The sequence below is a fragment of the Grampus griseus genome, assembly GCF_964374135.1.
Source record: "Grampus griseus genome assembly, chromosome: 19".
NCBI classification, from domain to species: domain Eukaryota; kingdom Metazoa; phylum Chordata; class Mammalia; order Artiodactyla; family Delphinidae; genus Grampus; species Grampus griseus.
Genome location: NC_139013.1, coordinates 22,109,181 through 22,133,756, shown reverse-complemented (window position 1 = coordinate 22,133,756; position 24,576 = coordinate 22,109,181). Strand labels below are relative to the sequence as shown.

Here is a 24,576-nt window from a genome sequence, read left to right as displayed (position 1 = left end):
CTATGAAAAACACACAGCTAATTTTAAACTTAATGATAAAATGTTGAATGTTTACCTTTTAACATCAGAAACAAGACATGGGTGTATATTCTTGCCATTTCTATTAAACATTGTACTTGTGGTTCTAACCAGGGCAATTAGGCAAGAGAATAAATAAAAGACATCCAGATTGGAGAGGAAGAAGTAAAATTCTATTCACAGATGACATGATTTTGATATAGAAAATCCTAAGGAGGGTGGAGGGAAACTATTAGAACTAATAAATTAGTTCAGCAATGTTGTAGGATGTAAGATGTAAAAATCAATTGTATTTCCATACATTAGCAGTTGACATTCTGTAAATAAAATTAAGAAAACTATTTCATTTACAGTAGCATCAGAAAGAATACAATACTTAGAAATGAATTTGACCAAAGATGTATAAGCCTTATATTCTGAAAACTATGAAACATTGTTGAAAGAAATTAAAGATGGCATAAGTAAATGGAAAGACATCCCATATTCGTAGATCAGACAACTTAATATTGTTAAGATGGCAATACTCTCCAAAATGATCTGTGTGTTCAGTGCAATCCTATCAAAATCACAGCTGGCTTCTTTGCAGAAATTAATGATCTAATCCTAAAATTCAGATGGAAATTTATGGGACCCAGAATAGCAAAAACAATCTCGAAAAAGGACAAATTTGGAGGACTCACATTTCCCAACTTCAAAACTTACTACTAAGCTACAGAAATCAAAACTGTATTATGATGTAAGGACAGACAGACAGATCAATGGAATACCATTGAGAGTCCAGAATTAAACCCTTATATTTGTGGTCAATAGATTTTTGAAAAAAGTGCCATGACAATTCAATGGGCAAAGAATAGTCTTTTCAGCAAATGGTGCTGGGACACCATGCTTGATATCCACATGAAAGTTGAACCCCTACCTCATAATATATACAAATATTAACTCAAAATGGTTATAGACCTAAATGTAAGAGCTAAAACTATAAAGTTCTTAGAAGAAAGCATAGGAGTATATTATATATGAATCAAAAGCTCAAGCTATAAGAGCAAAGTTGATAAATTACACTTCATCAAAATTAGAAACCGTTATGTTTCGAAGGACACCATAATGAAAATGAAATAACAGCCCACAGAATGGGAGAAAATATTTTCAAATCATATATCTGATAAAGAACTTGTATCTAGGATATATAAAGAACTCTTACAACTCATTGAGAAAGACAAATTTGAAAATGGGCAAAGAATTTGAATAGACATTTATCCAATGAGGATATAAAAATGGCCAATAAGCACATGAAAAGATTTTTAACATCATTAGTCAGAAGAGAAATGTAAATCAAAAGTACAATGAGATACTATTTCACACCCATTGGATTAGCTAAAATAAAAAATAAAAATGGCAGACAAGAAGTGTTACTAGGATTTGGAGAAATTGGAACTCTCGTACATTGCTGGTGGGATTGTAAAGTTGTGCATCCACTTTAGAAAACAATTTGGCAGTTCCTATAATGTTAAACAAAGAGTTATCATATGACCCAGCAATTTCACTTCTAGGCATATACTCAAGAATTGAAAACAGAAGTCAACACAAAAACTTGTACACAAATGTCCTTAGCAGCATTATGCATAATAGCCAAAAAGTAGAAAAAACCCCAATGTTTACTAACTGATGAATAGATAAACAAAATGTGGTAGGTACTGTCCTTACAATGAATATTATTCAGCCATGAAAAGGAATCAAGTATTGGTACATGAATGAACCTTGAAAATATTATGCTGACTGAAAGAAATCAGATGCAAAAGGTCACATATTTATGATTCATATGATTCCATTTATATGAAATGACCAGAACAGGCAAATCTACAGAGACAGAAAATACATTAGTGATTGCCAGGAGTTGTGGGTGAGGAGGATGGAGAGTGACTGCTGATGAATATGGGTTTTTTTTTTTTGAAGTGCTGAAAATGTTCTAAAATTAGATAGTGGTGAACTATCTACTGAAAACCACTGAATTGTACACTTTAAAATGGTAATTTTTTTATGATCTCATGTTTTATTATTTATTTATTATTTATGTTTATTATTTATATTTCAATAATTTATGTTTATTATTTATATTTCAAAATTTTAGGAAAATTAAGTTCACCTATTTCTTTTTACTTATTTAATGTGGCTATTAGAAAATTTTGAATTATATATGTAGCTCACATTATATTTCTATTGGACAGTGTTGTTCTAGACCTTACAAAGAAGACATGAAGACTTTTTGTTTTAGTTTTATTTATTTATTTGGATTTTTAAATAAATTAATTTATTTTTGGCTGCGTTGGATCTTCGTTGCTGCATGCGGGCTTTCTCTGGTTGTGGCAAGTGTGGGCTACACTTCCTTGTGGTGCGCGGGCTTCTCATTGCAGTGGTTTCTCTTGCTGCGGAGCATGGGCTCTAGGTGCATGGGCTTCAGTAGTTGTGGCAGGTGGTCTCAGTAGTTGTGGCTCACGGGCTCTAGAGCACAGGGTCAGTAGTTGTGGCGCACAGGCCCAATTGCTCTGCGGCATGTGGGATCGTCCCTGACCAGGGCTCGAACCCGTGTCCCCTGCATTGGCAGGCGGATTCTTAACCACTGCACCACCAGGGAATTCCCAAGACATGAAGATTTTTAATCATCAACTTCCTGAACCTATCTGAGGGATTTCACAACCGCTTTGTAACGTAAATAGCAATAAAAACTTCTGTTAGGAGAAATAGTACCTGACATTTGCTTCATAAGCTGGAAAGTTTTTAATGCGTACTCTGTCATTTGATCTTCCCACCCTCCCAGGAGGAAGGCAGGAAGAGGTTATTATTCCCATTTTACAGATGGAGACACTGAGTTTCCGGAATGGGAAAGTACTCATCTAGGGCTAGGGACCCTGGTAATGGACCCCTGGACCTCAGGCACTGGCCTTAGGTCTCTAGATCCTTTATACCATAAGCCCTCCATCTGCCCTCCACCCCTACCCCTATCCAAATTTGTCTGGCACAAGCAACGAGAATCGTTCCAGTCTCCCTCAGGGCCTCCAAGCTGATCTGAAACACTTAAGAGAAGTATGTCAAGTCCAGCACCTCCATCCCATGGGTCACAGCTGTCACCACAAAATGGCAGGTTGACATTTTGCAGCTCTGATCTCCTTGACCAAGCTACTGCAGATTTGGTCTCACCCCTGAGATTCTGATGTAATCAGGTCAGGGTTGGGGCCTGGGTGTTGGGACTTTTGAGGACTTCCTTGATGATTCTAGCGTGCAGCCAGGGTTTGGAGCCGCCACCCCAAGCCAATGGTCACAAACAATCAGCTTGTGGGCCAAATTCGCATCCCAGACATGTCGTGTTTGATTCCTATACGTGATGAATGCATGCTTAAATTGGATTAAGTTGTCAACATTTAAAAGCATGGAATTTTTACTTAAACCTGGATTTCTGGCTTCCCTTGAGGACTGAGGAACTCTGGCGACTGGGCCTGCATTCCTGTGTGGTGGCCAGTGGCTGGAGCTGAGCAGTGGCTGCCCCTTTACCCAGGACAGGAGTTCTCCAGTTCCCCACCGTCCATACTACTCCTTATTGTCTCACACTAGGCCACATCATTTATTTTCAATATCTATCCATCTCTATAGGGCTGCCCTGTAGGGCTTTCCCTTGCAGGCTGGGAAACTGAGGCCTATTGACAACTAAGTGTGGGAACTCAGACCTTCTTAGCTGTTGATTAAGCTATGCTAACTTCTCTTTCTTTCCCAGCCTGAGAACATACTGTGTGTCAATCAGACGGGACACCAAATTAAGATCATTGACTTCGGGCTGGCCAGAAGGTAAGGGAGTTTTATTTCGGTGGTTTGACAGAGCTCCTTGGAAACCCTTGGTGGCTCTCTTGGACATGGTTACCTACAACTCAGCCAATTTTTGAGTTTTGGGACTGATATAAGAAAGCTCTCTCGCTGAGGCTGGCAGCCTTTACAAAGACTGCGTAGAGAGGCCTCGTTACTACTGCAGGGGGCGGCTTTGTGCGGCGGGCTCTGCTTCTCCTTAAAAGGCTGTGGGATTAACAGTATTTCAAACCACCTGTGTGAACAGAGAGGGGAGTGATAAAGGGGGTCACTGAATGGGAGTGCTGGGAAGCTCCTTCTATTCATCCTGCAGGCCTCCTGGGGCCAAGATGTACTGGGCTGTGTGATGCATTCATCACCAACCCTGCCCTCCAGAAAATGACTAGGTTAAATAGGATGGTGCCATGGGTAAGTGGTTCTGGGCACTCAGGACTGGGTTAGATCTTGGTAAAATGGTGATACAATGCAGTGCCCGCTGATATGGGCAATAATGAAGTTTAAATGAGATAATACATCAACAGTGGAGACCCATTCTATGAGGGTGATTAGGTTCTCAAGTTTCAGTGCATAAAGAGAATATCATATATAATTTAAAAAACATCTTAAAGTCCCTTAAAACGCCTAAAGCCTAGTGACATATAGTTTTACTGTTGGATCCTCATGCTTGATGAACACCGTGTCTCTGCAGGGCTCTTGCCCGTGGCGTGCACAACCAGTGGTGTGGCTGTAGCAGACCCTTGGCATTGGGGAGGGCATCCACAGTCTGTGAAGATGGCAATAAATGTATGTTCATCCTCCAGGCTTCCTCCAGAATTCTATTTCCACCAAGAATGACATTTCTCTGAGAATCACATACTTTCTAGATATGTCTTCACACCACGGCTTCAAATCTTGAAATGTTCTTACTCTAATGGTCATTTTCCACACAGAAGTTGTTTTTGTCACTTTCGGAGCCTTGCAGCATCTACCACTCCATCCACAAGGGGGGAAAGGATCACTTCATCCCCATGGTGGCAGAGCCGTGCCTGAGCTCAGCCTCTGGTGTCCAGCACTGGCCTCCCAGAGGGGGCGTTCAAACCCACAGTGGTGGTCCTCCTAGGTCACTTCCCCACTGGTTGGAGAGGTAAATGTCACCTCTTTGCAGGTGTGAAAGGTACATTTTCAGGGCCCCACATGATGGATAGGAGGCTAAGTGTGGTATTGGAGCAACAGCAGAGGGAAGTTCTTACCACCGCGCTGTACCTTCAGGGTCCACACTACACAGCATACTGCATTTCATGAACAGTCCCGAATCCCCCAACCCACTCAATCCATAATGTAAAAAATTTGCTTAATATTTTCCCAAATAATGTTGTATAAAATTGGGATGCGTCCTATACACTTGCACACCTTATGCACCAGGGCGTGTTTCTCAACCTATTTTTCATGTCTCCACCTGCCCCACAAAGAGCCTTTTTAACCATTTCTTTCCTAATCCCTCAGTCCCTTCCTCTTGAAATGTAATGCCACAGGTGTATTGTGTATCTGTTTACGTACTGTGGCCCTTTGGAGAGCCGCAGACCGTTGTAATAGCTAAGATTTTTTTGCCCTTCCCCCAAGAACCACTGTTCCCTCACTGTGGGGCAATATATTCTTCATTCAGACCTCACACACTAGTGTATGCAGGACCCTACCAAATGCCGGGTGACCAATTGCCAAATGAGGATTTACAGTGACACACTGTGAATTCAGAGCAAGAAGTAACCACCTGAGGTTCCTGGAGTCTGGGACGTCTCTGAGCAGCCAGAAGAGACGAATGGACAGGGTTTTGTTACCTGCAGGCAGTAGTGTGCTGGTAAATGTTTAACAACCCGCTGCGGCTGGGGCATGAGAGGAGGTGGGGTTGATTTGTAACCTTTGCTAACTTTGGCTGATTTCAAGCTACCAACATGACGTCACTGAGTGCAGAGTTGGGAGGAGACGTGCACCATTGGCTCTCATGCACCTGTGAGAACCGGCTCCAGCACGACTCTGTGTGGAGGGGGGCAGGAGGGATAGTGTCAGTTAGGGACCAAGAATAGGATGCACACTGTGCATGAGCAGGCTGGCCTGGGGAAGGCAGGAGCTGTGGGTGGGACTGGGGAAGGAAGACACAGTAGAAGGTGAGGGCACTAATGGGGCATCCTGAGTAGGGAGGCTCAGATGTTGGAATGGTATCCAATAGGCCATTGAGTCTCAGATGGTGGGAGGTGAAAAGTGTTGTAGGCCAATTTACCGAAAATCGATTAGCCAAAATCTATTCCCAATACACACTACTATATATAAAATAGATAACCAACAAGGGCCAACTGTATAGCACAGGGAACTATAGTCAATATTTTGTAATAACCTATAATGGAAAAGAATCTAAAAAGGAATATATATATATATATAAAACTGAACCACTTTGCTTTACACCTGAAACAAGCACAACATTGTAAATCTATATTTCAATAAAAATTTTAAAAAATCTATTCCAAACTGTCAGTCAAATTTGTTAATCTGGTTAAGGGCATTAATGGCAATAATTTTTTTTTTTTTTTTTTTTTTTTGCGGTAGGCGGGCCTCTCACTGCTGTGGCCTCTCCCGTTGCGGAGCACAGGCTCTGGACGCGCAGGCTCAGCGGCCATGGCTCACGGGCCCAGCCGCTCCACGGCATGTGGGATCCTCCCAGACCGGGGCAGGAACCCATGTCCCCTGCCTCGGCAGGCGGACTCTCAACCACTGCGCCACCAGGGAAGCCCAATGGCAATAATTTTGCCAGTGGGAACAGAGGTAGAGGGCAAGTTCAAGAAAATAAATAAATAAAATAAATAAATAAAATTTATTAAAATAAATTTTTAATTTTAATTTTTTGGCCGCACAGCATGTGAGATCTTAATTCCCTGACCAGGGATCGAACCTGCACCCCCTGCATTGGGAGCACGGAGTCTTACCTACAGGACCACCAGGGAACTCCCAGGGAGCCATATTTAAGAGAAAACCACCCATGAAAAATTGCTGGGCACTGGAGAAGTGCAGGTGTCAGAAAACGTGATACTCAGGAAATTGCACTTAGTGGAACTGGGCTGACAGGTTCACAGGTTCTGGCTGTGAGATGAAAGGAAAACATCAAAAGCATCCTCAATAGTCTGGCAAACTGGTCATTCAGCAAAAAGATTCTTTGGCAAATTGGTTTTTGACAAATTGGCCTGCTTCCTGGGAAGTGTGTCCTTCTAAAAGAAGGGATCTGTGGGGGGAATGTGCAGTTTGAGAGAGGATGCTTTATGCTCCGGAATAGTTAAATGTTTGTAAAGAGGGAGGAAATGACAAATTTTCCCCATAACACGAATTATAGAAAATACAGTTGTATTTCTGGGTGGGACTATGAGAAGGCGCTGAGATTCTGAGTGCAGGTATGACCCCCAGTAGAGTAGGGCCATACACATCTTCAGAGACTCTGACATCTAGCAAGAGGGACCAGTTTTTTGTTTGTTTTTTTTTTTTGCGGTACACGGGCCTCTCACTGCTGCGGCCATCGTGGAGCACAGGCTCCGGACGCGCAGGCTCAGCGGCCATGGCTCACGGGCCCAGCCGCTCCGCGGCACGTGGGATCTTCCCAGACCGGGTCACGAACCCGCGCCCCCTGCATCGGCAGGCGGACTCCCAACCACTGCACCACCAGGGTAGCCCAAGAGGGACCAGTTTTACACCAGGCTGGGTGGTGAGAGTCATCAGTGGGTCTAAGTAGGGACATGTCAAGGGGTCGAGAATGGAGACAGAATGGGAAGTATCTTGTTTAATTATCTTGGTCTCCAGAATGTTGAGTGCAGGGATGAGCCTCCTGACTCCCAGTCCAGTGCTCAGATTGGAATCTAAGCCCATTTCATCAGATCCTTTGGCAGGGCAAGGAGTTGCCTATCTCAAACCTTATGAGGCTGCAACCTCATATGTGACCTTATGATCACAGAGGGCCTTGCGCTGGGAATCTGGAGAGGGGGGTCTTAGTGGATATTTTGACACAGCTTTGGGGTGGATGGATCAGTTAACTATTGCTACAGTACTGTTGTATAACAAATCACCCCCAAATGCAGTGACTTAAAACACCAATTGTTTATTTTCCTCCACACATTTTCGAGTCAGCTGGGGAATTAGTATGCTGGACCCAACTTATACTAGCTTATGATAAGGAATCTTGTAAGCCAGTTGTTAAACATGGCCATTATTAAAAATTAAGTTGTATAAGCTTACAATTAAAGAAATTATTTTAAAACAAAGATGTTACATTTTAAAAAGTTAACACTTCCTAACTATTTCACTACATTTCACAGTTATTTATGTTCATGAGTTTATTTACGCCGATTGTTATCTATATGGTGGAAAGACTATAGAATAGTGTGCTATTGCCGATCTCTTCCCAACTCTTCATTCAGTGACATGATGATGGTACTTTTAAATCAGACACGGTGAAATCAGTATTTACACGATTGGCAAATGCTACAAATCGAAACTTAAAAGAAATCAGATAGCTGGTTATTAAACTTTTACCCACAGACCACTGGTTGGGAGTCACTGATCTAGGCTGAATTGAACTGGGCTTGGATGCAGGTCAGTGAGGACAGGTCTGTTCCAGGTGTGTCTCATTCTCTTCTCATGGTGATGGCCGAGGAGCAAGAGGGCACGCTCCTACAGCCTAGCTTGGAATTGGCCCACCGTCATGTCCACCCACATTCCACTGGCCAAAGCAGCTCATGTGACCAAGCTCACCATCAATGGGATGGGGCAGTATATGCCATCTCTAGTGGAAGGAACTACAAAGTCACATGATACAGGATGTGGCTGTAGGGCAGATGAAGCAGTGGAAACAGGAATGCATCCTGGGAAAGGGACATCCAGGGGCTGAGAGCCTGGACCTTCTCTCCTCAAGGGGAAGCCTGTTCCTCTCAGTTTGGCTCCTTGGCCCTGAGGCTCCAGTCAGGTGCCAGTGCAGGGGAGGAACAGACTGCCAGAGGAAGGCTCTAACTCTCCTCCCCTCCCTGGCTTCCCACCACAACTCAGCCACCAAGGTGATCTTTGTTGCTCTTTCACTGGATGAGTATGGTCTGTGTTGGCTCAGGGTCTGCATTTGCCTGACTCTCAGCAAATTTGGAAAAGAAGAGACTGTATTTTGAAAACGCACGTCCCTGATTTAAGGGAATCAGGCACATTGGCAGGATATTTATTTTATTCTTCTCTATTTCTCAATTGCCTCATCTGTAAAATGGGGACAATAAACTTACCTACTTCATAGGGTTGTTGTGAGAATGAGAAGTTTATATAAGTAAAACTTTTAGCATGGTATCTGGCGAATAGGAAGTGCCCATTAATTTTTTTAAATTAACACTTCATTTTTTAGAGGAGTTTTAGGTGCACATCAAAATTAGGGGGAAGGAACAGGGATTTCCCATTTATTCCCTGTCCCCACATGCAAAGCCTCCCCTCATCACCATTGATAAGCCTACATTGACACATCATAATCACCCAAAGTCCACAGTTTAAATTTAGGTTCACTCTTGGTGTTGTACATTCTATGGGTTTGGATAAATGTATGATGACATGTATTCATCATTATAGTATCATACAAAGTATTTTCACTGCCCTAAAAAGCCTCTGTGCTTCACCTGTTTATCTCTCCCTCCTCCCTAATCCCTGGCAACCACGGATCTTTTTACTGTCTCCACAGTTTTGCCTTCTCCAGAATGTCATATATTTGGAATCATACAGTATGTAGCCTTTTCAGACTGGCTTCTTTCACTTAGCAATATGCTTTTTTTTTTAACTTTTTATTTTATATTGGAGTATAGTTGATTAACAGTGTTGTGTTAGTTTTAGGTGTTTTAGGTGTACAGTTTTGCTGTACACCTAAAGATATCTATACAGCTATATAGGTGTATAGATACACCTATATGATTCAGTTATACATATAGGTGTATCTATTCTTTTTCAAATTCTTTTCCCATTTATGTTGTTACATAATATTGAGCAGAGTTCCCTGTGGTATACAGCAGGCCCTTGTTGGTTATCCATTTTATTTATTTATTTTTATTGGAGTATAATTTCTTTACAATGTTGTGTTAGTTTCTGCTGTACAGTGCAGTGAATCAGTTAATGTATACATATATCCCTTCCCTCTTGGACCTCCCTCCCCCCAGCCACCCCACCCATCTAGAACATCACAGACAACCAAGCTGATCTCCCTGTGCTATACAGCAGGTTCCCACTAGCTATCTATTTTACACGTGGTAGTGTATTTATGTCAAACCTAATCTCCCAATTCATCCCACCCTCCCCTTTCCCACCGTGGCCACACATCCATTCTCTACGTCTGCCTTTCTATTCCTGCCCTGCAAACAGGCTCATCTGTACCATTTTTCTACATTCCACATATATGCATTAATATACGATATTTGTTTTTCTCCTTCTGACTTACTTCACTCTGTATGACAGTCTCTAGGTCCATCCACATCTCTACAAATGACCCAATTTCATTTCTTTTTGTGGCTGAGTAATATTCCATTATATATATGTTCCACATCTTCTTTATCCACTCCTCTGTTGATGGACATTTAGGTTGTTTCCAGGTCCTGGCTATTGTAAATAGTGCTGCAATGAACATTGGGATACATGTGTCTTTTTGAATTATGGTTTTCTCAGGGTATATGCCCAGTAGTGGGATTGCTGCATCGAATGGTAGTTCTAGTTTTAGTTTTTTAAGGAAACTCCATACTGTTCTCCACAGTGGCTGTATCAATTTACATTCCCACCAACAGTGCAAGAGGGTTCCCTTTTCTCTGCACCCTCTCCAACATTTACTGTTTGTAGATTTTAAAAGTTCTTCCATGTCTTTTCATGGATTGATGATTCTTTTTTTATCACTGAATTTATTTATTTATTTTTTAAAATTTTATTTTATTAATTTTTTTATACAGCAGGTTCTTATTAGTCATCCATTTTATACACGTCAGTGTATACATGTCAATCTCAATCTCCCAATTCATCACACCACAACCCACACACCCTGCTGCTTTCCTCCCTTGGTGTCAATATGTTTGTTCTCTACTTCTGTGTCTCAATTTCTGCCCTGCAAACCGGTACATCTGTACCATTTTCTAGGTTCCACATATATGCGTTAATATACAATATTTGTTTTTCTCTTTCTGACTTAACTTCACTCCACATGACAGTCTCTAGATGCATCCACGTCTCTACAAATGACCCACTTTTGCTACTTTTTATGGCTGAGTAATATTCCATTGTATATATGTACCACATCTTCTTTATCCATTCATCTGTCGATGGACATTTAGATTGTTTCCATGACCTGGCTATTGTAAATAGTGCTGCAATGAACATTGGAGTGTATACGTCTTTTTGAATTATGGTTTTCTCTGGGTATATGCCTAGCAGTGGGATCACTGGGTCATATGGTAATTCTATTTTTAGTTTTTTAAGGAACCTCCATACTGTTCTCCATAGTGGCTGTATCAATTTACATTCCCACCAACAGTGCAAGAGGGTTCTCTTTTCTCCATACCCTCTCCAGCATTTGTTGTTTGTAGATTTTCTGATGATGTCCATTCTACCTGGTGTGAGGTGATACCTCATTGCAGTTTTGATTTGCATTTCTCTAATGATTAGTGATGTTGAGCAGCTTTTCACGTGCTTCTTGGCCATCTGTATGTCTTCTTTGGAGAAATGTCTATTTTGGTCTTCTCATTTTTTGATTGGGTTGTTTTTGTTTGTTTGTTTGTTTGTTTGTTTTTGTGGTATGCGGGCCTCTCACTGTCGTGGCCTCTCCCGTTGCGGAGCACAGGCTTCGGACGCGCAGGCTCAGCAGCCATGGCTCACGGGCCCAGCCACTCCACGGCATGTGGGATCCTCCCGGACCAGGGCACGAACCTGTGTCCCCTGCATCTGCAGGTGGACTCTCAACCACTGTGCCACCAGGGAAGTCCTGTTTGTTTTTTTAATATTGAGCTGCATGAGCCGTTTATATATTTTGGAGATTAATCCTTTGTCCAATGATTCATTTGCAAACATTTTCTCCCATTCTGAGGGTTGTCTTTTTGTCTTATTTATGGTTTCCTTTGCTGTGCAAATGCTTTTAAGTTTCATTAGGTCCCATTTGTTTATTTTTGTTTTTATTTCCGTTATTGTAGGAGGTGGATCAAAAAAGATCTTGATGTGATTTATGTCAGAGTGTTTTTCCTATGTTTTCCTCTAAGAGTTTTATAGTGCCCACTCTTACATTTAGGTCTCTAATCCATTTTGAGTTTATTTTTGTGTATGGTGTTAGGGAGTGTTCTAATTTCATTCTTCTACATGCAGCTGTCCAGTTTTCCCAGCACCTCTTATTGAAGAGACTGTCTTTTCTCCATTGTATATTCTTGCCTCCTTTGTCATAGACCATAGGTGCATGGGTTTATCTCTGGGCTTTCTATCTTGTTCCATTGATCTATATTTCCGTTTTTGTGCCAGTACCATATTGTCTTGATTACTGTAGCTTTGTAATATAGTCTGAAGTCAGGGAGTCTGATTCCTCCAGCTCCATTTTTTCCCCTCAAGACTGCTTTGGCTATTTGGGGTCTTTTGTGTCTCCATACAAATTTTAAGATTTTTTGCTCTAGTTCTGTATAAAAATGCCATTGGTAAGTTGATAGGGATTGCATTGAATCTGTTGATTGATTTGGGTAGTATAGTCATTTTCATAATATTGATTCGTCTAATCCAAGAACATGGTATATCTCTTCATCTGTCGGTATCATCTTTAATTTCTTTCAACAGTGTCTTATAGTTTTCTGCATACAGGTCTTTTGTCTCCCTCGGTAGGTTTATTCCTAGGTATTCTATTCTTTTTGTTGCAGTGGTAAATGGGAGTGTTTCCTTAATTTCTCTTTCAGAATTTTCATCATTAGTGTATAGGAATACAAGAGATTTCTGTGCATTAATTTTCTATCCTGTAACTTTATGAAATTCATTGATTAGCTCTAGTAGTTTCCTGGTAGTATCTTTAGGATTCTCTATATATAGTATCATGTCATCTGCAAACAGTGACAGTTTTACTTCTTTTTTTCCAATCTGTAGTCCTTTTATTTCTTTTTCTTCTCTGTTGCTGTGCCCAGGACTTCCAAAACTATGTGGAATAATAGTGGTGAGAGTGGACATCCTTGTCTTGCTCCTGATCTTAGAGGAAATGTTTTCAGTTTTTCACCATTGAGAATGTTTGCTGTGGGTTTGTCATATATGGCCTATATTATGTTGAAGTAAGTTCCCTCTATGCCCACTTTCTGGAGAGTTTTTTATCATAAATAGGTGTTGAATATTGTCAAAAGCTATTTCTGCATCTACTGAGATGATCATATGGTTTTTATTCTTCAATTTGTTAATATGGTGTATCACATTGATTGATTTGCGTATATTGAAGCATCCTTGCATCTCTGGCATAAATCCCACTTGATCATGGTGTATGATCCTTTTAATGTGTTTTTGGATTCTGTTTGCTAGTATTTTGTTGAGGATTTTTGCATCTATATTCATCAGTGATATTGGTCTGTAATTTTCTTTTTTTGCAGTGTCTTTGTCTGGTTTTGGTATCAGGGTGATGGTGGCCTCATAGAATGAGTTTGGGAGTGTTCCTTCCATCTCAATTTTTTGGAAGAGTTTGAGAAGGATGGGCGTTAGCTCTTCTCTAAATGTTTGATAGAATTCACCTGTGAAGCCATCTGGTCGTGGACTTGTGTTTGTTGGAAGATTTTTAGTCACAGTTTCAATTTCGTTACTTGTGATTGGTCTGTTCATATTTTCAGTTGCTTCCTGGTTCTGTCTCAGAAGGTTATACCTTTCTAAGAATTTGTCCATTTCTTCCAGATTGTCCATTTTATTGGCATAGTGTTGCTTGTAGTAGTCTCTTAGGATGCTTTGTATTTTGGCAGTGTCTGTTGTAACTTCTCCTTTTTCATTTCTAATTTTATTGATTTGAGTCCCCTTCCTCTTTTTCTTGATGAGTCTGGCTAATGGTTTATCAATTTTGTTTATCTTCTCAAAGAACCAGCTTTTAGTTTTATTGATCTTTGCTATTGTTTCTATTTCATTTATTTCTGCTCTAATCTTTATGACTTCCTTCCTTCTGCTAACTTTGAGTTTTGTTTGTTCTTTCTCTAGTTTAGGTGTAACATTTAGGTGTAACATTAGATTGTTTATTTGAGATTTTTCTTGTTTCTTGAGATAGGCTTGTATAACTATAACCTTCCCTCTTAGAACTGCTTTTGCTGCATCCCATAGGTTTGGATCATGTTTTCATTGTCATTTGTCTCTAGGTATTTTTTATTTCCTCTTTGATTTCTTCAGTGATCTCTTGGTTATTTAGTAATGTATTGTTTAGCCTCCATGTGTTTGTGTTTTTCACATTCTTTTCCCTTTAATTGATTTCTAATCTCATAGTGTTGTGGTCAGAAGACATTCTTGATATGATTTCAATTTTCTTAAATTTACTGAAGCTTGATTTGTGACCCAGGATGTGGTATATCCTGGTTAATGTTCCATGTACACTTGAGAAGAAAGTGTAATCTGCTGTTTTTGGATGGAATGTCCTATAAATATCAATTAAATCTATCTGGTCTATTATGGCATTTAAAGCTTGTGTTTCCTATTAATTTTCTGTTTGGATGATCTGTCCATTGGTGTAAATAAGGTGTTAAAGTCACCCACTATTATTGTGTTACTGTTGATTTCCTCTTTTATAGCTGTTAGCAATTGCCTTACATATTGAGGTGCTCCTATGTTGGGTGCATATATATTTATAATTGTTATATCTTCTTCTTGGATTGATCCCTTGATCATTATGTAGTGTCCTTCCTTGTCTCTTGTAACATTCTTTATTTTAAAGTCTATTTTATCTGATGAGTATTGCTACTCCAGATTTCTTTTGATTTCCATTTGCATGGAATATCTTTTTCCATCCCCTCACTTTCAGTCTGTTTGTGTCCCTAGGTCTGATGTGGGTCTCTTGTAGACAACATATATATGGGTCTTGTTTTTGTATCCATTCAGCCAGTCTGTGTCTTTTGGTTGGAACATTTAATCCATTCACGTGTAAGGTAATTATCGATATGTATGTTCTTATTACCATTTTCCTAATTGTTTTGGGTTTGTTTTTGTAGGTCCTTTTCTTCTCTTGTGTTTCCCACGTAGAGAAGTTCCTTTAGCATTTTTTGTAGAGCTGGTTTCGTGGTGCTGAATTCTCTTATCTTTTGCTTGTCTGTAAAGCTTTTGATTTCTCTGTCAAATCTGAATGAGATCCTTGCTGGGTAGAGTAGGTTCTTCTCTTTCATCACTTTAAGTATATCATGCCACTCCCTTCTGGCTTGTAGAGTTTCTGCTGAGAAATCAGCTGTTAACCTTATGGGAGTTCCCTTGTATGTTGTTGTTTTTCCCTTGCTGCTTTCAATAATTTTTGTTTGTCTTTAATTTTTGCCAATTTGATTGCTATGTGTCTCGGCGTGTTTTTCCTTGGGTTTATCCTGTATGGGACTCTCTGAGCTTCCTGGTCTTGGGTGGCTATTTCCTTTCCCATGTTAGGGAAGTTTTTGACTATAATCTCTTCAAATATTTTCTCGGGTCCTTTCTCTCTCTCTTCTCCTTCTGGGACCCTTATAATGCGATTGTTGTTGCATTTAATGTTGTTCCAGAGGTCTCTTAGGCTATCTTCATTTGTTTTCATTCTTTTTTCTTTATTCTGTTCCACAGCAGTGAATTCCACCATTCTGTCTTCCAGGTCACTTATCCGTTCTTCTGCCTCAGTTATTCTGCTATTGATTCCTTCTAGTGTAGTTTTCATTTCAGTTATTGTATTGTTCATCTCTGTTTGTTTGTTCTTTAATTCTTCTAGATCTTTATTAAACATTTCTTGCATCTTCTCGATCTTTGCCTCCATTCTTTTTCTGAGGTCCTGGATCATCTTCACTATCATAATTCTGAATTCTTTTTCTGGAAGATTGCCTATGTCCACTTCATTGAGTTGTTTTTCCAGGGTTTTATCTTGTTCCTTCATCTGGTAGATAGCCCTCTGCCTCTTCATCTTGTCTCTCTTTCTGTGAATCTCTTTTTTGTTTTTTTTAAGTGTTGAATACTATTCCATTTTCTAGATGTACCATACTTTATATTATCCATTCTCCAACTGAAGGACATCTTTTTTGCTGCCCATTAAATTTCAGCTAGAAGTTTTCTTCTTTTTCAAGATTGATTCTAAAAACCAACTTTCTCCAACCCCTTTCCCCATACAGCCACCAATTCTCTTCCTAGCCTTCCTTAAACTTCATGTCCAGAATACTTTTTCTAGATCTTTCTCTTTTCGTAATTGTATAAAATACACATAACATAAAATTTACCGTGTTAACAATTTTCAAGATTAGTTACAGTAGTCTTTAGATATGTTCATATTTTTGTGCAACCAATCTCCAGAGCTTTTTTTACCTTGCAAAACTGAAACTCTGTACCCAGTAAATAACTACCCCTCATTTTCCTCCTGCCTTCAGCCCCTGGAAACCAGCATCCTACCTTCTGTCTCTGAATTGACTACACTGGGAACCTCATATAAGTGGAATCATACAGTATTTGCCTTTTTGTGACTGGCTTATTTCACTTATTGTAATGTCTTCGAAGTTCATCCATATTACAACATGTGTCAGAATTTCCTTTCTTTTTAAGGCTGAATAATATCATATTGTATGTATATACCACATTTTGTTTATCCATTCATCTGCTGTTGGACACTTGGGTTGCTTCCACCTTTTGGCTATTCTGAGTAATGCTGCTATGAACATGGGGGTATAAATATCTCTTTAAGACTCTGCTTTTAATTCTTTTGGATACATACCCAGAAGTAGGATTCCTGGATCATATGGTAGTTCTTTAAAAAATTTTTTTGAAGAACTGCCATACTGTTTTCCATAGCAGCTGCTCCCTTTTACATTCCTACTGACAGGGTTCTAATTTCTTCACATCCTAACCAACACTTGCAATTTGCTATTTTTTTCTGATGGTGTGAGGTAATGTCTCATTGTGGTTTTGATTTGCATTTCACTGATGATCAGTGATGTTGAGCATTTTGCCTCTTTCTATAACTCCTATCGTCTTCCCTTTAACTATGATGCACAATAGAGCAGTCCTCCCCACACAGCTTCTACACAGGTTGTTTGTGCTCATCCGTGTGACTGCAGGCCAGTCACATAAGATATATTGATCTTCCCTCTTTTTCAGATTGTAAATACCTGGAGGAGGAGGAGGATTGTGGTTTTCTTATTCTCCACAGTGACTTAGGAAAGTCTGCATTTAGGGCCTGGGTGTGTGATGATTTCCCAGTAAACCAAGTGTGGTGGGATGTGATGTCCAGAAAACATGGCTGACAGCAAAGGTTAGGGAGTGTTTAGCGCCCCCCAAGGAATTAGCCGGGCATCCACAACTTCTCTCAGGGCTCACTCCCATTGTCCTCTGCACCTCTCCTCCCCAGGTACAAGCCTCGGGAGAAGCTGAAGGTGAACTTTGGCACTCCCGAGTTCCTGGCCCCAGAAGTCGTCAATTACGAGTTTGTCTCGTTCCCAACGGACATGTGGAGTGTGGGAGTCATAACCTACATGCTGTGAGTGCCCAGGGGCCTCATGCCCCACTGGGAATGGGGGCCATTTGTCTTAGTTTGGGTATCCTTAGAAGCAGCAAGAATTTGAGGGCAAGGAATTTATTGGGGAGGCATCCCTAAGAAAAGCCAACAGAGAAGTGGGGAAGTGAAACGGGGAAGGAAGGCAGCCAGTAAAGTGTGTGTGGTGGAGTCAGTAACCACTGTGGGCACCTGGAGTTTAATCCTGCAGGGAACTGGGGCCCACTGTGGGACACCCACTCAGAGCTAGGCCAGCTAGTGGGGGAGGGAGTTGGGGTATTAATACACCGACTCTAATCAGTTGTTGCTAGTGGGCTGGTCCCAGAATTATTAATTCCCTGAAACTTCTGGGTGGATAAATCAGCTTCCACTGGAGAGAAAGCCCTCTGGCAAAGAAATGCAGGTGCTGTGGTGCAAGTGGGACTGGAGTGCATTGAAGTGGTAAGGAGAGGGGAGGGCAGGGCAGGGCACAGCTCCTGCATCTTCTAACTTTGTCCTTCTGCTCTGCACTCCCTGTTTTCTGTGGGCTGAGGAAGCAGAGTTAGGATGGGCTGAGAGGAGATACGTACACAGACTAAATGTCCTCTTCTCTCTCCAACTGTGGACATCCCTCAGCTATTTCCTCAGAGGCCCAACAAAATCAAGCTTTGCTCCCAGTCTTATTATTACAGTTTAACTCTTTCCCCACACTTTGTGTGTGTGCTACACCAGGTTGGGGAATATTGTGGCCCAAGGCCAGCCAGTGAAGTTGTCTCATCTCTCTGCCCTCCTCTAGAGGAGCCTAATAAAGCCAGTTTTCCTTTGGCCCCTGAGGCCTGGGTAGTCTCAGAGACATGCCAAGCTACCTTCACATTCAGTCAAATGTACCTGATAAATGGGCATATTGGGTTGGATCCAAATTTACTCTTACTTCAGGGTAAGGGGGAATGTGGTGAGCATGATAGGGGACTTATTCCACCACTCTTCCTGTCATCAATTTTTCAGTGCTTCCACTTTACTGAGCGCACTGGACTTCTCCTGTGGAGAGGCAATGGGGGTGCTTTTTTTTTGAACCCTCTTGGTTCTGATTAGTTCTGCTTGACCTTGTAAGAGTCTTCTTTATATTGTCGGTGTGTGTTGGCAGGTATAGCTTCCACATACTGACAGTCCTTTCTCTCCTCTGTAGGCTCAGTGGTTTGTCGCCATTTCTAGGGGAAACGGATGCAGAGACCATGAATTTCATTGTGAACTGTAGTTGGGATTTTGATGCTGACACCTTTGAAGGGCTGTCAGAGGAGGCCAAGGACTTTGTCTCCCGGTTGCTGGTCAAAGAGAAGAGGTACCCTTTATTGCTTGTCACCCATGATCCATCCTGATGGTGACCATCCATTTGGGTGCTGTGGAAATCAGGCTGGTGCTGGGCAGGGCTGCTGGAGCGAATGGTCCTTTCTCCCTGTAGACCGATTCTCTTCAGGATTTCTTAGTCTGCTACTTCTTTGGGGAAAAAAAAGAAAAGGTAGCAGGGAAAGGGACAAAGGAAGTCAGTTAAGAAACAAGCAACTAGGAGCATAAAATCTAGACAAGAGTTTTAGAAAGGACCATATTTACAAATAAGACCTATTTCCAAGTTATTGCTTTTCATAGGCTAATGTTGAAAAAAAGTTGAGATATGCAGTTGTTATTCCCCAGAATAAAAGACAGAAAACCTTACTTCTTGGTGATGAAGACCTACTTCATTTTCAGTAGCTATATCAAGGTTATGGGTTGGGCCACTGAGTTTTCCGATACTCAGACATATGGGAATAACTACAAGTGGTGGGGCCCAAGATCTGGGCTCTGAGACAGCTCTCGTTCCCTGGCCTTGGCTGTTTGAAAAGTTATGTGAGAGGAAATATATTTCTAATTCAGATGAACAAGTTGACATTATTCTCTGTGAAGAAAGATGAGCTTCTTTCAAGGCTCATGCTCTTTTACTTCTTAAGAGCAATTCCAGGCACAGATGGCCCTCCTACTGTCCTGCCTTGATTCCCCAGCTCTCTCTGGGAGGTGGTGATTAATCACGAGGACACATACCCTCAATAGAGGGCAGGGAACATTTTGCTGACGACATTCTTGCACTTTTAAGGATGGGAATTTTAGGTAGTAGGTCTTTTTTTAGCACGTGGCATGAATCTGCCTATATGATTAATCTGTTCCACTGACTCAGCTTCCTACCAATTAAACAGATTTTGGATAGCCAGAAAAATGCAACCCCAACTAAAAGTCTCACCTGCTGTTTGATTTCACAGCTGCAGAATGAGTGCCACACAGTGCCTGAAACATGAGTGGTTGAATAACTTGCCTGCCAAAGCTTCTAAATCGAAAGTTCGTCTCAAATCCCAACTATTGCTGCAGAAATACATGGCTCAGAGGAAATGGAAGGTATCTGTTTTTCTTTTAGTAAAAGCAGCATTTGTTTTCTTAAAATGTCCTTTGAAAGAAGTGTACTAAGTTTTTACTTACGTTTTGATTCTAAATAGATTATTTAGGGGGAAAACTGTCTCACGTCAAAAACCTGTTACCTTCGCAACGGAAGAGGCCACAACAGTGAGAGGCCCGCGTACCGCAAAAAAACAAAAACAAACAAAAAAACCTGTTACCTTGATTAAAAAATGCCACAGACCAAAAGTGACTGGCATAAAAATAGCTTTCAATTCATACTTATGTGAACACTTGAAGTGACAGAATGAAGTCTGAGCATGTGTTCTCAATGAACACTGCAGTGCAGCGCTCAGAACTAACTGCCCATAGCTTGAGGATGATTCCTCCACATTTTAGAAAAAGGGCCTAGGAAAGCCCTATTAGGCTTTGAAAGCTTTATAATTTTGTTTACAGCAGAACGCTTTGGAACCATGGACATAGAATGTCTCTTAAAAACAATTGTCCTCCAGGGAAGTGACTTTCCAACATTTTGATACTGGCTTAGATCTTCAATAAAAAACAAAACCAAAATGCTTTACCCAGAGAGCCAGTATACAAGTACACGTATACTCGCACACATGTGAAACAAAAATACTGCGACATTTGCTCCACAGAGTGTGATGCACTTTTGATATTTTCTATTCTATGATATTTAGTTTCATTTAAAAAAAGTTGTTAGTCATGCCCCACCAGTTTGATTTCATGACCCACTGGTGGGTTGTGAGTTACAATTTGAAAAATACCATTCTAGGGTGCTCCATTTTTCACATGAAAAGGGTGGGATAACATATTTTCTCACTTCAAACTTGCTCTAAACATGTCCCTGAAAGTCATGTGACTGTTTTACTATAATTGTGCTAGAATCTTCTTTTCCCCTTTAGTTATCAATTTTAAACAAACCCAAGTGGCTAAACTTAAGCAAGTCCTTTTATTGTTTCTTCTTAAAGTAATTGATCTATAAATATGCCTTTTTCCCTTCCTTTTTTCTCTCCTTACCTTAAGAAACACTTCTACGTGGTGACTGCTGCCAACAGGTTAAGGAAATTTCCACCTTGTCCCTAATCCTCAACTCTGCTGCTCCCATGGGCCCAGAAATTACTGAGACTTGTGGTGAAGTCATGACTGAAGATTTTTAATAATCTGGCCTTCTACTTATTTTGTAAAAAAAGGTTATGGCTGTTGCCTTCCTTGTGGATGAAAAGTGGCTGTAAAGAGACTGACCTAAGAACTTTTTTCTGCCTTATAAGATCAGTTGAAATGCTGGGATTACTTTTCAAGTGTACCTACTTTTGGTGATAAGTGTAGGCATGCTTTAGGTAGGTAGGAAAGCTTCTACTTTGCATATGTCAAATTTAATGTCTAAGCTTACTCTGATTAAAGAACCCAGTGGACTATCACGCAGGGCATGTTAGTATTACCTCCTCCAGTGCAAAGAATTCCTAGCATTTTGACTTGCTCAGGTGTGAGCTGACATTTTGTACTACATTTGTTGCTCTAGTGTGAAGCAACGTGGATTCAGGGCAGAGATCCTCAAACTTGTTTTAACGTGTGCTCCTTTTTGAGAATCAAAACATGCATCCTTTAATATTCTTTGAAATTTCAAAATGTACTGACTGTCATGGCTATATCAGAGTAATGATAGTTTTGAATAAGCTTTTAAAATCTGTACATACCTCTACCCTCTCCTAATTCTGCCCTGTCCTGACATTGGCAGTCTCCCTCCTGATCTCTCTTCCACAGTTATGAATCTATGGTCTAGTAAGTCTGGGAACTGATATGTAATATGTGAAAGAGAGATAAGAATGTAATGATGTTCAGCTTTCTGAGAGAAACACAGAAATGATGCATCAAGAGAAAACAAATGCAAACTGCTCTCGTACTGTTTTATCAGGTATATACCCATCACTTAACTAACTTCAAGAAATTATTAACAAGGAGTAATTATTCAAAAGGAAACAATCCTTTTAATTTCCTTAGTTGTAAGGAAGTTTTTTGCTATTCTCATGACCTTCTTGGGCCAGAAGTTTTTAGTTACTTTTAATTTTTAATTAGCCATGCAACAGTTTCACAGCCTTTCAGGACTTTTGTCCCATAATAAAGACTTTTTTTTATTGTGGGGAGAGAGGCAGAAGATGGAGATATTAATCCTCCTGCTGCATTTCTTCGGTTATAACTTTCCTCTGGAACACTAACCCCTGTTGGGAAGCTAAGATTTTCAGTATCAGCACATCTAGGCCTGCTCCAAGCTTGTCAGCTTGTGGATGAATATCAGAAGAGATGGCTGCTGGAAACCTCCCTTTCATGGGCCAGTAACAGTGATTTGGTAAAATGCTTTATTTTTAAGGTGTTCTGAAGGCAGCCTCCAGAAGGAGCTATAGAGGATATCTATAGTTCCATCTATAGTATGGTGATTCTTCCCTTCCATGGGACTTCACATTCTTGGGGGAATGCTATAAATCTTCTCCCCAGAAAAATGTAGTTAGTTATCCTGATCTAGAGCACCACTCCCTCATGGAAATATAATATGAGCCATATACATAATTTTAAATTTTCTGATAGCTTCTCTAAAAATACCCCGGTAAAATTAATTTTAATAATTTATTTAACATATCAAAACCTATTTTAATATGTAATCAATATAAAAATTATTGAATTTTTTTCATACTAAGTCTCCAAAATCTGGTGTGTATTTTACACTTAAAATACATGCCAGTTCAGATTCTAGATTTTTATCAGACATACAATTTGTATTTAGATTTCATAAAATTTACTGTGGAAAAATATAGTCACATATTCAAGTTGTTCAAGCATCTTAAATATTTTCTAGTATTTTTATGATTAATTAAAATGAAATAAAATTAGAAATACAGTTGCATTAGCCACATTTTAAGTGCTTAATAGCCACATATGTTTAGTGGCTTCTATATAAGACAGGGCAGATTCAGAGAAAATCCGATAGCTATCAAATTTTAATTTTTCCCCCTATATGCTGTTATTCTCTACCTAGAGAAACTTTTCAACAAAGTTCCTTTGAGGGATTTGTTTAGACCAGGCCCACACAAGTGAGAGGTACTGCAGAAGTTAGCTTCCCTTATTTGAAAGGCGAGGGAGCTTTTATGAAACTTTAATTTTCTGGATATTTTTAGTTCTCTGCTGGTGTGTACTTGAAAATTTTTTAGATTGCAACTTTGCTAGCATTAACTATTTCAAACGGGACTTTTTAATTTGAATGAACAGTCATTGAAAACTTCTGGGAAATCAATGATACTCCAATATAAAATAAAAATTAAATTTAAAAAAATGAAAGAAAACTGCTGGGCAGAGGAACTCTGAAAGGTAGTCAGGACCCACTTTTTTCACCTATCAGATTTGGTGAGGGTGTGGGGAAGATGGAATTTTTCACTTTTGATGAATATGTATCCAAATAAAAGTCATGCCCATACTTTCACCCGGCAATTCCATTTCTAGAAATTTATCCCTCAGCAATACTTGAACAAGCGGGCAGAGATGTATGCAAAGTGACCTTTACTGTAGCAAAATGGCCCATATAGGTTGAAAACAACCTATATGTGCCTATCAGCAAGGGTTTAAATTTTGCCACATACATATGGAAGGTTACCTTGTAGCCAGTAAAGATAGATCTTGATGTACTGAGTTTTATTATGAAAAAAATTATAGAACATATATATGGTATTATCCCATTTATGGAGAGACATGCTTATATGTGCATTAAACTTTTCTAGGTTATGCAAGAAAGTTAACAGTGTGGTGTAGAAAGTGGGTGATGGGGAGAGAGGGAATTCTACTTTTCACTTTATTACTTTCTAAATCATTTGAATTTTTTTTTTAACAATGAGCATGTATTGCTTTTAAAATTAAAAATTAGCAACCCACTGTCAAGTGTGGACCTTGTCTTGACCCTGATTTGAGCAAACAAACGATAAAAAGATATTTCAGAGACATCCAGGGAACTTTAATTCTAAATTGCATATTTGGGCTTCCTTGGTGGTGCAGTGGTTAAGAATCTGCCTGCCAATGCAGGGGACACGGGTTCGAGCCCTTGTCTGGGAAGATCCCACATGCCGCGGAGCAACTAAGCCCGTGCACCACAACTACTGAAGCCCATATGCCTAGAGCCTGTGCTCCTCAAGAGAAGCCACCGCGATGAGAAGCCCGTGCACTGCAATGACAAGTAGCCCCCACTCACCTCAACTAAAGAAAGCCCGCGTGCAGCAACGAAGACCTGATGCAGCCAAAACTAAATAATTTTTTTTAAATTGCATATCTGATGATAGAATTTCTATTAATATTGTGACGTATGATAATGGTAATGTGGCTATAATGTGGGTTAAATGACTTCAGGAAAAAGGGAGATACAGTTAAGCAAGTGTGGCAAAATCTTAACTGTTGGGTTTGGGTAGTCAGTATGGGGTAGCATAATATTGTCTTCTAGTAAAGAGGTATATATTTGTTGTATACATTTGAAAACTTCCATGATAAAACATTTTTTGATCAGTTAAATAAGCCAAGAGGAGCTGTTAAAGAAATGAGCTTCCAGAAAGTCTTTACAACAGTACTGA

At 40.1% G+C, this 24,576-nt stretch overlaps 1 protein-coding gene across 2 annotated transcripts in view; it reads left to right on the top strand.

Moving 5' to 3' along the window:
- MYLK3 (myosin light chain kinase 3) overlaps window positions 1–23,890 on the top strand; it is a gene marked incomplete at its 5' end in the record, with an annotated part of 57,906 nt that extends 34,016 nt beyond the window's left edge. For both annotated transcript variants that reach the window (XM_082677101.1, XM_082677100.1), the window contains 5 exons: window positions 3,785–3,855; window positions 17,414–17,542; window positions 18,723–18,875; window positions 19,825–19,957; window positions 20,999–23,890. In XM_082677101.1, the coding sequence (XP_082533227.1) occupies window positions 3,785–3,855; window positions 17,414–17,542; window positions 18,723–18,875; window positions 19,825–19,957; window positions 20,999–21,058 (546 nt within the window). In that variant the 3' untranslated portion in view covers window positions 21,059–23,890. The remainder of the gene's footprint in view (window positions 1–3,784; window positions 3,856–17,413; window positions 17,543–18,722; window positions 18,876–19,824; window positions 19,958–20,998) is intronic.
- Between the last annotated feature and the right edge of the window lie 686 nt (window positions 23,891–24,576).